This window comes from Lichenostomus cassidix, chromosome 18, assembly GCF_008360975.1.
Source record: "Lichenostomus cassidix isolate B80296 chromosome 18, HeHo_3.0, whole genome shotgun sequence".
Taxonomy (NCBI): Eukaryota; Metazoa; Chordata; class Aves; order Passeriformes; family Meliphagidae; genus Lichenostomus; species Lichenostomus cassidix.
The window spans coordinates 313,879-327,302 of record NC_139498.1 but is presented as its reverse complement, the minus strand read 5'-3'; the positions used below and the strand labels follow the sequence as shown (position 1 = coordinate 327,302).

Below are 13,424 nucleotides of genomic sequence, written 5' to 3'. Positions count from 1 at the left end.
GGCAGTGGCGTTGGGTTGGAATGCGATGACCTTTAAGGTCCCTTTGAAGCCAAACCATTCTGTGGTTCTGTGATTTGACACTGGCCTTGTCCTTGTAACATTCTGCAGCCTTGGAGTACTAGAGCAAGTCCTTACTGTTGGTGCAGGGTGCTGAAGTTTTTAGATAACAGTCATAAACAACATGATGAAATTAGAAAATGAGCCTCTACCAAAGATAGTAATTTCAAGTTATGTCTTTGGTTTAATGAATAGTGGTTCAGCCTTATGAAAGGTTAATTTAAAAATTTACAAAGATGATTGGGACTGCCAACGAGTGGATAAGTGGGTGTTTGTAACAGTCCACAGGGACCTGAAGCCCCACAACATCCTCATCTCAATGCCCAACGCTCACGGGAAAGTCAAAGCCATGATTTCAGACTTCGGGCTGTGCAAGAAGCTGGCAGTGGGCAGGCACAGCTTCAGCCGCCGCTCGGGCGTGCCAGGCACCGAAGGCTGGATCGCCCCCGAGATGCTGAGTGAAGACTGCAAAGAGAACCCTGTAAGTCCTCGCCCTTCTCAGGCTGCCCGAGAGCATGCCAGACCCTACACTAGGCAGCACTTGGTGCCTGGGCCTCCAGGCTGCCTTGCAGCCCAATGTGTGATTCTGAAAATATCCTGCTCTCAGAAGCAAAAAAACTACCCCAAGACAATCAGAGCCTTGAAGGGGGAAAGTTGTTACTGCTATTGAAGGCTGTTTCTTTGCAGACGTACACCGTGGACATCTTTTCAGCTGGCTGTGTCTTCTATTACGTGGTGTCTGAAGGTGGCCACCCCTTTGGCAAGTCCCTGCAGAGGCAAGCCAACATCCTGCTGGGAGCATACAGCCTGGAGGCTCTGGACGCAGGGAGGCACGGTAAGGACTGCCCTGCAGGAATCAGTGAACGGCCCAGGGTGTTAAACACCAACAGAAATGACACAATTATGGCCCACAGTGATTCCCAGCCTGGGAGAGCTGAAAGTTGTATTACTCAGGTCCTCCTGAAATAAAGGGCCTGAAGTTCTGAGAGTTAGTACCCAAAACATCTCTGGAATACACATTTTGGAACCCTGCAAGCTTTACTGTGAAGTTATTTCCTGTATTTAAAGGATGGGAGAGAGATGAACTTTGATATTAGTCTTTGACATTCCTTCGTTGCCCAGCACATCTTTGAGGGCAACACTTGAACTAGTAGGACAGGAGGAAGTAGAGACCATAATGAATTTCTGAAGTACAAAATATTATAGTATTACAAAATTTTACATTTCTCTACAGCCTAAAAACGTAGAGAAACAAAAGAAGTAAATTTTCCTGCTCCCTCTTCCTTGCAGAAGACATAGTTGCTCAAGATTTAATAGAACGGATGATAAACATGGACCCTCAGAAACGGCCATCTGCCAGCTGTGTGCTCAAGCACCCCTTCTTTTGGAGTCTAGAAAAGCAGCTCCAGTTCTTTCAGGTTTGTGATGACCTTTTCTCTCAGTTCTCAGGACTCCTGTAGACTTTCTTCAGGTCTTGAATTCAGTCTCTGTTTTGTGCCTGTTTGAGGTCATAGAATTCACAGCTTTACTGTGAGTGAGGCAGCCCAGTTGTAAAACCTGCGTGTAGCTCCTGAGCAACTGGCTCAGTCTTACAGTAGATCTTTCACAGGGGGCCAGAACTGATGTGACCAATGTCAGTTGGTGGGAGGAAGGTCTCCTCTAGCAGAGACAACATGGACAGGAGGGTTTTCAGGAACAGGAGTGAACATGCACTAAGTATTCATGTGGGGTGGGAGCTGGCTGAGGATTTGAGATCCTTTTCAGCCTTAGCTTCTCCTCTAAAAAGCTAAAAAGACTTTGGCAGAGGGTGAAACAAATAATCTCAAAAACTTCTGTAACCTATTCCCAAACACTGTCATGGAGTGAAGTGGAATTCCAACTTTATTACCAGAACAGGCTATAACTGGCCAGAAGCAACAATTTGAAAATATTGGGAAAAACTTGGAAATAAAACCAGAAATAATCTGAGTGTCTCTTCCAGGATGTTAGTGATCGGATAGAGAAAGAATCTTTAGATGGTCCAATAGTCAAGCAATTAGAAAGAGGTGGAAGAGAAGTGGTGAAAATGGACTGGAGGGAGCACATCACTGTACCTCTTCAGACAGGTAATGAACAGCATTTTATTACAGTGGGAATTACCAGCTGTTCCCAGTTTGCTCGGACAGGAAAGAAAGGGTAACACTGTCTTCAGTTTTGGTACATCCTTGTTACTTGCCAGTTAAGTGTTTCTTCAAATTCCAGTACGTGTTTGTTTATATAGTGAAACACACCTACAGGGATCTGTGGACACATACCCCAGCACCTAAAACTGCATCACAACATTAAAAACACTTGTTTCTGTTGCAGATCTTCGCAAATTCAGATCCTATAGAGGCGGCTCCGTCCGGGACCTTCTGAGGGCAATGAGAAATAAGGTAAAGGACTCTTTTCCTTGTGCACTCTGGGCTCCTGCCTCCGGCTGCTGTTGCCAGCCTGTGTCACACCCTAGTAGAGGTATTGCGCTCTTTTACAACAGACTATAGTAGGAGGTTACTGTGTCCAGGAACACCAGCAGCTCTATTTACAAGAGGGTCCTGAACAAACCCTCTGACTGAGCTTTTCCTTCTGTTTCCTCCACAGAAGCACCATTACAGGGAACTTCCTCCCGAAGTGCAGGAGACCCTGGGCTCCATCCCAGATGATTTTGTGTGTTACTTTACAGCTCGTTTCCCTCGCCTGCTCCTGCACACCTACCATGCCATGCATATCTGCTGCAAAGAAAGACTCTTTCAGCATTACTATACTGAGGACTCTGCAGAGCTGAGCCTGGTAGGAGACACTGTTTGAGAGGAGAGGGATGGAGCTTTCTTCTCTGGGACCAACATTACAAGCACAGGCTTAGCAGGGAAAAGTGGGATCAAAGAGCTGAATTCTCTCTTTGAAGAAACCAAGCTTCCAAAAAGTGCCTTGTACTTCTGCCTGCGCTGGATTAGGAGATGGTGGAGCCCAGGGCACAAGTGGTAAAGTGATGAACCCTGGGGATGGAGTTACTGACTCCAAAGCAGTTTTCAAGACTGTGGAAATGAAGAGCAAGAGCTGGATATAACCATCACCCAATATCCCTGTACTGTATGTGATTTTGTAACAGACGTGTTTTAGTACAAAAAAAAAATTCAAATTCAGTGATTGAATCATATAATTACTCGGGACACGGATGTGCAAAAGGAGCCCTTTGGTAATAGCAGATCATCTGAACCTGCCATTGCACTACTGCCACTTCAGGCATTAAGCACACCACAGTGATTGTAAAGGTAATCATTCATAATTATCCAGAAAATGGTATGAAAGTACCACTTCTGTTTAATCAGTACTACCCTGGAAAATTAGTCCCTCATACTTAAGCAGAAACAATGACATTTTAAATTATACTGAATTGAAAAATCAATTCAATATTTACCTACTCTGAAAATAAGCATTGTTCTTTATTATCAACCAGTATTGATAGAAGAGCTTGAACAGTCCTTGACTTAACTCACAGTATGAGAACAGATCTGCCAAGTACCTGCAGCAAACACTGATGGCAGCTGGGAGCTACCCATGACTCATCGAATGCAAGTGTCCCTCAAGGGGTAAGAAAAAGCCACCAGCCACAGAGCCAGGGTTGAGACAAGTCCTGAGAAAAACAGCTAAACAGGAACCAGGAGCTGTTCAGAGCAGTGAAATCAGGACAGTGTTTAAGGGGTGCCACAGAGCTGTAGAGCCCATTTTTCTGTGTGTGTGGACTGGTAATTCCATCCACGGGACCCTGTGTGGTTAAAGATGCAGTATTTCTTTACATTGGCCCTGATGCTGTCACAAAGCATCCTGTGTGCTAGGATGAAGAAATGCTGAATTCTAATGTAACTGGGGTATTCTTTTAAAATATATTTATTTAATGTATTTATATTTATTTAATTTTTACACAAACTGGTATCAAATCCAAGTGGTACAAGTATGAAGCATGCCAAATCAGTCTTAATCATTGGTTTTGTGTTTATATTTAATCATCTGATAACTGGAAGAAGAAAGTGATACTGCATCTTTCAATGGAATTAATTAAAGGAGAAATGACAAAGTGGGAATTTGTATGACTCTGCCACTGTGTCTTAAATAAATTATTGCCAGTACTATGGATGATGGGGTACGTACAGCTACTTTTCTGGAGCTACTTTACAGGATGTTTTTTTCCTACTTTTACAGTGTGTGAGAGTAATTTACCTAAGATGCCAAAGTGTGAAGGTTACATGTTTCTAAAGCTTGAAAAAATAACGGTAGTTTTACCTAACAAGAGTCAAAGCCTATTTCATATTTTTGTACTTCTCATGTGAAGGTCTTTTATAAATCTACTAAATAAAGACTTGTACTCAGACTAAAACCCCACAGCTTTTCTTGACAATGTATGGCCAGGGAACCCAGCAGGCCTGGTGCTGGCAGAGCTGGCAGAACTGAGCAGAGAAGAAGCCAAGGCCTGCAGCAGTCCTGTCCTGCCTCCCTGTGCCTGGTTTTTGAGCCTGCTCACAGTGAGTTGTTTGGGTAGGGAGGGAGCACTGAGCCTCCTTGAATGCCCAGGAGCCTCATTTCTTATACTGACAGTCCCCAGGCACTGAAGCAGATGCACAGGTGCGATAAAATGGCTGGAATTTGTGCTGCTATGCAATAAAGAAACACCCATAAATAAATGGTTTTGGTGAAACTAAGCTGATAACTGATCACATGCTTTACAGGAAACAGAAAGCCACGAAGACGCTTCTGTGTGCAGCACAGCCTTCCTGGGCTCCAGTGGCACAGGGGGCTGAGGAACCTCTCCTGCTCTATGACCCTTCCAACCTCTCCACTACTTGGTGAGGTGGCCTGGAGGGAGTAGGTAGCTGATATAGAAGGCAGTAAGTGGGGTGGATCTGAAAGTTTAAAGTACAAGAAAAACGAAAATATACATACAGACAGATAATAGAGATATACATATCCCACACTCCCTCCTGACACTTAGCTAGTTTTGGTGGTGCTGAGGCTGCTGGATTGTAAAGGCAGCACCACCCAGCAGCAGCACTGCTGCGAGGTGGGTGGAGACTTGATGGCTCATCAGGAATATTTCTGTAAGGCAGTTTCCTCTTTCTTATTTCCGGAATAATTTTCAAGCAACTCGCAGTGGTTGCAGAACACCCACAGTGCTCAGACTGCTGCCCGTGCAGAGCCTGGCACCACAGGCGTTGGAGCACCTTCCCTCCTGTGGAAGCCCTTTCCCTGCAGGCAGGACAGCACTGGAGACACCCGGTCATTCGTGGACTCTGCAAGGTAAGCCCTCCGTGCGTTGCGGGCCATGGGGGGTCATTCTCAGCCTGGCTGGTTACTTGGCTGGTAGCGGGTTTAACGAAAAGTGAAGCTGCCACTCCACTGCCACCCGCTCAGCTTTGTCCCCCGGCCACCCCACTGAACGGGACTGTCTGAGCAGTTCAGACAGGTGGGATCGGGCCCGCACAGCTCTGCGTCCCCCCTCCCCCAGCAGCTGCACCCCCTCTCTGCCCATCCATGCAACCAAGAGCACCCAGAGCCCACCGGAGCCTAAACCCGCTGCTACTTTCGACTTCTAGAACCAGGAGCGATCGGGGACCCGCGGGCTCCCTCCAGCCGCGCTTCCCCAGCCCTGCCCCGCCTCCGCTCAGCTTCCATTCCAGTTTCGATTCCCCGCCAAGGCTGTTTGCTCTGAAACGCTTCCTGACGTCAGCTGTCACAGAAGGCTGGGGCCGAGAGACAAGCGCGGGACGGGATTCACCACAAGCGGACCCACTGTACACCCCCAGCCCCGGGAGTTGGCCAAAGGCACTAAAAGACCACTATTTTAGGGACATTTTTAGCCCCCTTTCTCGGGGAAGGCTGCACCAACGGAAATCAGTCTCCCCCCTTTCACAACCAGCCTGTTTACACTTACTCTGAGGGATCCCTTACACCTACAGCACATCAGGGCAGTCCCGTAAGAGGCTCCTCCTTACAGCCACCTGCTCACACCAACTCTCCAGCCACGCTGGTGCCTCAGCCACCCAAGCCTTCTACAGGGCTGACCAGGTGCAGAAAGGGTTAATATGCACTTGGTTTTTTCCCCAGCATCACCTATTCTCCCAGAAGCCACCACCTTCTGTTGAGCTCACCGCCTGCCAAGCTGTGGTCCCAGGCAGTGAGCACTGATCTCCTTTGTCCAGTCACAACCTTTACACACCTAGACAGTGTGGGGAGCTTGCACAGCACCCCATAATGGCCTTGATGTTGGCTGCACTGGCAGCTGCTCCTTTTACACTTGCTGAGAGCACTGTTCAGCACCAAGAGCTGTCTGAGCTATTGCACCTGCTGAACCAGAGAGCTGAGCCTCCACACCACAGTAAAAGAAACATCAGCACCACCGTCCAGCTTCTACTGTGACGCCTGGTGACCAGGCCATGGCTTGTGGATGATTACTGCTGTCAGTGTCTCCTAAATCTCTGCCGTCATACTGAGCAGGTGTATTTTACCCATTCTTCCTGCAGCACAGAACTGGCTGTCCCTGCTGCCACCTCTGAACTCCTGGAGCGGAGGCTGGGTATGGGAAGGATATCACAACTCAGACGAGGACACCCCACGAAAGAGAAAACCTTCCCCTGGGTTGGGCAGTGAGTTGAACTGCTTCTTGGAAATTTTGGTAAGCACCAGAACAGATGTGGGAAGGAGCAGGGCAGAGTGTATACACCAAACAAGGGCCAGAAAAAAGGGAGTGTGAAGGAACAAAAGGCCGGGAGAGTGAGGAAAAAAACAGGAAAAAGCAAGAGATGGAACCTGGGGCATACAGTGGTGGTGGGCCTCCTTTTCTCCAATTTATAACCAAAGTAACTGTTGGGCTCAGCTGTCAGCACAAGCTTCTCCAGTAACCCCCAATTTCTTTCACATCCACCGGTGTGTCAGAGGCAAGAGCAGCTGCCTTCACACTGACACGTAGAAGCAGCATAACTGGAAATGCCAGGCTTTTAGAGCTACAGAAATTACCTTGGACCAAAAAGGTAAAGAGCAAGTTGCGAAAACAGAACACCAAAGTCAGCTTGAACTAACAAAGGAACAGTAAATGTAAATCTGAACATAGCGAATTTTTCTCCCCACAGGATTTTTTCATTAACAGCAGGATTTCCCTCACCAAAGACAATGGGTATGTATTGCTTTCATAAAATTTGTACTTTATATTTAGCAATTTGCTTTTTAGTATCTGCAGTTTAAGGCTTCATCTCTAGTGCAGAACTGATCAGTACTCCTATCATCATCTTAGGGTTTGCATTGATGCTAACCTCATTTAGCAGAAAAGAATCAGACTCAAGTGGATAAATGATTTCCCCAAGCCTCTCCAGTTTACAGAATCTAGCCTTGTCAATTCCCATAAACCTTATCCCATCACTCCCTGCAAAAAACATTTTGGGTTATTTCTATTACTCCCTCTGAGGATCATTTTCAAATCTCCTTCCTAGTTCCCTGCTTTGCTGATTTATTAGTCTTGCACCATTGTTTAGAAGTGCTTCTGATTAAGGTTAAGGATACTTTGTCACCAGAACTGACACATTTCAGAAAGTTAAGGATACTTTGTCACCAGAACTGACACATTTGAGAAGGTAAGACCTGCTTGAGTGGTAGAAAGAAAATCATCTAAATCATTCACTGTGGCCAAGAAAACATTAGTTTATATTACCAATATGTAATTTTAACTTCTAGATTACAAAACATTACCTGTGAATGAATGGGATGAGAACCATGTCAAATGTTGGCTGGAGTCTACTGGAATCAAGAAGGAGTATGTAGAAAAACTGTATGCAGAAGAAGTGACAGGTCCAGCACTAATGGAACTGGATGAGTCTTTCTTCAAAGACATAGGAATGAAGAAAGGCCAAATCCAGATCTTAATCCCCAAGAGAAATGAACTTCTGCGGCTCCAGAACAAAGCACAGCAAACCGAACACTCCAGCAATGAAACACCTGACAGAACGGATGCACAAACAGGCCCAGCCAGAGCCAGCAATGCCCCCACTGGGGGCACAGCCACTGCAGGCAGCTGTGGTGCTGTGGGTACAACCAGCAGCGAGAACACAGCTCCTACTTCTGGCAAGAGGCAAAGAAGAAGCAAGAAATCCCAGCTTCAAAGTGCTGATGAAGTTTTAGATATCAGAAACTGTCGGCCATTTAGAAGTCAGGATGCTGATTTCAAATACGTGAAAGACTCAGTTCTCACTCCAGAATCAGGAGTCAGTGATTTAATCATTCCCTGCCATGAATACAAATCTTTTGCCATTGCTGCAGAACTGAACAAAGATCAACTGCAATCAAAATTTGCCTCTGAAGTGATACGATTTGCTTCAGCCTGCATGAACATTCGAACAAATGGCACCATCCATTTTGGTGTCATGGACAGTGTTGAGGACAAGGGCTGGAAACATGGACAGATCACTGGCATAAAGATCAAAAACCGAGAAGACTTTGTTGATGCACTGGATTATATAGAAAAATGCTTTTGCAATAATTTACAAGAAATTGCAAGGAAATGTATTCACCCACCTGTGTTTGTTGAAGTGATTTCAAAAGACGTCCAGGAACAAAGATTTGTAGTGGAGGTTGACATTGAACCACTATTCAGCTTAGTAAAGAAGAACATTTTTGAAGTTTATTTACCGAAATACAATGAAAGCAGCCAGAAGGTGATCCTGAACAAAGAACCAGCTCTCTACCAGAGATTAGGAGCAAAGTCTGAACCTGTGCAGCGCAACAAACTAACTGCTTTCATTCAGGCTGTGCAAGACAGGGATGCTCAAAGAGAAAAAGCTGAGCTCTCCAGCACACAAGTACCTACAGAAATACCTCAAGATCTAGGAAGAAAGTTATCAATTCTCTTAAATGATGGCAAAAGCTACATGGATGATTCCCTACGGTACATCCTTGTCACAAACAGGTGTGAACAGGATGATCTGGATTATATCAACTTTTTAATGCACTTGAACATCTTCTGTGTCTTTGACTTTGATGAAAATTCTAACGTTTCAGGGCTGTACCAGAAGTACAAAGAGCACCATGAAGCAAGTTCTTATTTTTTACAGGATTTTTCCAAAGAAATGAAGACTGGTAACTCTCCCTCTCAGAAACTGTTTGATCAGACCAGCTGGATATTCTGCAATGGGCGCAGCGACTTCCTTGGGGATGAAAAACCCTGTGATGAAAATACATGGATCAGAACAAAAAAAAAATACCTAAAGAAAGTAATTACTTATATCTGTGAGGAAATTCTGCCAGAGCGCTCTTTCATCGTGCTTTTTCTATTGCTATCACCAGTGCAGAAACCACTTGTAGACACTTTTCAGGAATTCTATACAGAGATGAATGGCATGGAGTACATCATCTGCATTGCAGAGTCCAGAGAAAATTACAAAAAGTGGGCTAATCTAGCTCAGGAATCCTGCAGCATTGAGACACTAGAACAATGCAGTGTTGTGGGTATGAAGCTCAGTCATGTAGATGCCACCATTCAATCAATGCTGCCTTCTACAGCCCAACCCAGACACCTGCCAGCTTCCACTGGAGGGGTGTGTACACTTCCCTTGCGGGAAGAAGAGAAACTATATTCACTAGAAATCCTTTGTGCTGACCAGTGCGATGATATCAAATTAAATCTTTATACTGAAAAACAAATACAAGAAATAGAGCAAAATTTTTACCGTGGGGGAAAAATCAGGTGGGAAAATTTGTGGCTTGCTGATAAAAAACGCTGTGGGGATATCATTGAACGCGAAGCATGTACGGAAGCAAGCAAACTCTTGGACGGCATTTTAAGAGGAAGTGGACAAAATTACTCTGTGGCTAAACTAAAGATATTTCACCATCCTGGAAGTGGTGGAAGCACGATAGCACGGCAAGTTCTATGGAAAAGTAGAAAGCGTTTTAGATGTGCTGTTATCAAGACCTCATATCCACCTTCAATTGTTTGTAACCATGTGCTCGTACTTAGAGATTATGAAGAAAAGGAAATCACTCACTGTTTTCCTGTGCTGCTCCTGATTGAAGATTACGATGATGAGTACTTTGAAGAACTATGGATTGAGTTAATGGAGGCTGTTGCAACCAGGAAAATGAATACCCCCAGACCTTACTTCATCCTCCTGTGCTGTAGACGATGCAATGACCCTGAAAGGCTTTGCAAGGCTTCGCCACTGGACACAGTTGCTGTCACTCACAAGTTGACAGTGTCAGAGAAAAACCTGTTCAATGTTAAACTTGAAAAACTGAAGCAGAAAGATGTCGACCCAGAATTCATACTTACATTTGTGCTGATGTGTGAGGAGTTCAGTAAAACGTATGTGTCAGACATGGTAGAGCACATACTGCAAGGCATTGACCTTTCCTCTCGAGACACCTGCTTGATGCGCTACGTGGCTTTGCTCAACTGTTACGTACCCAATTCGTACCTTTCACTGTCACACTGCGAGGCTTTTCTGGGGCTGGGGGCATATACAGAGAGTAAAGCAAGAGCATACGATTTCAAACACCACTTGAGTGAACAAGCAAAACTTATTTTTATTGAGCTGAGGGAAAGTACCACTTATATTTCATCTGTTCGGATAATACACTGCCTGGTTGCAAAAGAAATTCTGCATCAACTATCAGGGAATCAATCACTAAGTCAACTTGCAACAACTCTTCTTCAGGAAAAGACACTCTTTGAAAACAGATTTGGACGAGAAGAATTCATTAAGTTTATCAGACATCTGTTTATTCGACGTGATAAAAGAAGCAGGGGTGACAATACTGATACTCTCTTCTCCCCATTCATTGAACATGTCTGTGAGGCTGAAGATTGTGAAAAAGCTATTGCTGTTTTAAAAGCTGCATATGAACTCCTTGGAAAAGATCCTTTTTTTGCCCAGCAGCTTGCCAGACTAAATTATAGCCATGAAAAATTCGAAGATGCAAAATACTGGGCAACTGTCGCAAAATCTCATTTGCCAACTGATTCTTATATTTTGGATACAGAAGGTCAAGTCTACAGGAAATGGTTTGGTTTCACTGTAGATAAAATGACAGAGGAGGACACCCCTGAAAGGATCATTGAGAAGATAGAAATTGCTCTTAAAGCTATGAAATGCTTCAGGGATGCACAACAGGCTGCAAAGAACGAACGTGAAACTATGAACAATGCTGGCTATTTTGGAGAAGTAGAAGTAGGTTGTCGCCTTCTTCGATTTTTGTCCACACTCCCTGTATTCCACAGAAGTCCAGAGGGGGAATATACTGAGCTTGTGAAATACCTCACCACAGATTATGTTCCTGAAGACATAAAAAGAACGTGGGGAACACTTCACTCCCGCTTGAGAGGCTTGCGCCAGAACTTATACAATGCCCTGGAATGGATCTCAGAAGAGCTAAGTTATTTCCAAACAGATAAAACCCCAGAGAAGGACGATGAAAATGATAACGAAGAACAAATTTATAATCCCAGAAAATGGCTGAAAAGACAGTCAGAAGTATATGCTAAATTCTTCATCTCAGCATCAGTTATTGATGACAGCAACAATGGTCCTGAAACTCAACTTATGAGACGCATGAATATTTATAAGAGTGGTGGAGGAAATGTCACCAACATCCTGTCATTCTTAACAGATAAGAAAGAAAACAGGTCAGCTGAAAAGCTAGAAAGGATCCTTAGTTTCTACCCAGAAAACCCACTGAGGAACAGGCTGGAGGACAATGATCTGATCAATTATATTTTGTGCCACATCACATTAGCCTGCTTAGCACCAGGATCAGCCAAACTCCTTCCACTGTCAACACTTCGTGAGCTCAGTCTAAGATTCTTCAAAGGAAAAAGACCATTTCCAGCAAGCGCCTCTTTCCTGCTCACCTTGCTGTACTGGCCAGATGAGGCATTAGACAAAGAGCCTAATCCAGATAAAGATGAAATTTTAACTTCAGCCCTTCAAACCCTGAAACGTTTATATGACATCAAGATGAAAGATGTTCCTACCAGAAAGAAAAGAATCTACACACACTTTTTTCTGGGAAAGGGTTATGGTTTAAGTAAGATTGTGCACAAAACTAAAATTGATAAATTGATTGTGGGGTCCTTAGATGAGAGGAGAATGAAGTGGCTACATGGAACTGTATGGAATATTTCCATAATTCGTGACAATCTCAGAAGAGTTTCTGGCTGGACCAAGGACAGAAATTTATTTATACGTGGTCATGTGAAGGAGCTCCGTATCTTGCCACTCCATCATGAATCAGTGCCTGCTGGAAATGAAAATGTGACATTTTATTTAGGCTTTTCATTTAATGGTCTTGTTGCTTTCAATATTGAGGTTGAAAATGATCCAGCCATCAGAAGAGCATGAAGTATATAGTGCATTAACAGTATGCACTGTGCTCTTAGAAGGTGGACACTGGAAGTGTCCACTGTCACATTTAAAACTTGAAGTGGACTGCCCTGGTAAACACCAGACAACAAGAAAATCAGAATTAACTACTGTAATAGTGACTAAATAACAAAAAAAAATTGAAACTACTAGTAAAGTGTACTTTGTGGGCCAAGCCTTTATAGTTTTGGAGTCACAGAAAGCAAGATTTCAAACCAAAGCCAGCAATCATTCTTCTCAGCTCATAGATTAGGATTTTAAGTTAATTTCTGGGTAGTCTTGATCAGTAAAGAATTTGTCCAGAGTAACTACATTTTTCTTCCTGAATCAGCAACAGAAAAGTGAATTTACACCACGCACACTGCTCTGGCTGTAATGTACTTTGCTCTGACATGTACTGTGTATGAAATACAACACCCAACTGTAAAGCCAGTGTCAGTGTAAAAGCAATTTTAAAGCCAACTTTGCAATCACTGATTGATAAAAGGATTGATAAAAAACAGGTCTCAAATTCTGCCTAACTCCTACATTGCTTGCCTGTGTAAATATTACTAGACATATCTGTATCTGAGGTGGGGTGCAGAGACGTGAGCAGTTAGACATGGATGACACAAAAGATTATTTGTAAGCACTGTTACGTGTTCATAGTCCAAAAAATTATTGCATTTTGTGAAATGATTTTGCATTATCATCCAAGGAATGCGAGAGTACAGAACTCAAATTTGTCTGTAGCATACATCCATGATTTGAAAAATGCAGAGGTGCTTGTTTCCAGTGCTGTTTGAGACCATGAGGTCACATTCAGCTTCTAATAATAAAGCTGCCTGTTGTTGTTTTGCATAGTTTGATGTAAGATATTGTGACTAAAATTGCGGAAAAACCCTGTCACATAACTTGTTTTTAATCTAATAAATATCTTTTATGAAGAATTACCACTTCTGCATGAGCTTT

General features: G+C 43.9%; 3 protein-coding genes across 7 annotated transcripts in view; 2 read left to right on the top strand and 1 right to left on the bottom strand.

Moving 5' to 3' along the window:
- The window catches only part of ERN1 (endoplasmic reticulum to nucleus signaling 1), a 33,023-nt gene extending 28,573 nt beyond the window's left edge, over positions 1-4,450 (top strand). For all 3 annotated transcript variants that reach the window (XM_085077262.1, XM_085077261.1, XM_085077263.1), the window contains 6 exons: positions 339-538; positions 745-892; positions 1,348-1,475; positions 2,039-2,162; positions 2,404-2,471; positions 2,677-4,450. In XM_085077262.1, the coding sequence (XP_084933388.1) occupies positions 339-538; positions 745-892; positions 1,348-1,475; positions 2,039-2,162; positions 2,404-2,471; positions 2,677-2,883 (875 nt within the window). In that variant the 3' untranslated portion in view covers positions 2,884-4,450. The remainder of the gene's footprint in view (positions 1-338; positions 539-744; positions 893-1,347; positions 1,476-2,038; positions 2,163-2,403; positions 2,472-2,676) is intronic.
- Positions 1,921-13,424, bottom strand: part of ZNF207 (zinc finger protein 207) — a 34,525-nt gene continuing 23,021 nt past the window's right edge. For both annotated transcript variants that reach the window (XR_014855532.1, XR_014855534.1), the window contains exon 16: positions 1,921-12,351. The gene's annotated coding sequence lies outside the window, so the exon portion shown is untranslated. The remainder of the gene's footprint in view (positions 12,352-13,424) is intronic.
- On the top strand, positions 6,609-13,402 carry LOC146429338 (sterile alpha motif domain-containing protein 9-like). Of its 2 annotated transcripts, none has more exons than XM_085077253.1 (3): positions 6,609-6,742; positions 7,197-7,240; positions 7,795-13,402. In XM_085077253.1, the coding sequence occupies exons 2-3, from the start codon at positions 7,237-7,239 to the stop codon at positions 12,450-12,452; spliced, it is 4,662 nt and encodes a 1,553-aa protein (XP_084933379.1). In that variant the 5' UTR covers positions 6,609-6,742; positions 7,197-7,236; the 3' UTR covers positions 12,453-13,402. The 2 variants fall into 2 exon arrangements, with proteins under 2 accessions (XP_084933379.1, XP_084933380.1); XM_085077254.1 differs by lacking the exon at positions 6,609-6,742 and adding an exon at positions 7,002-7,097.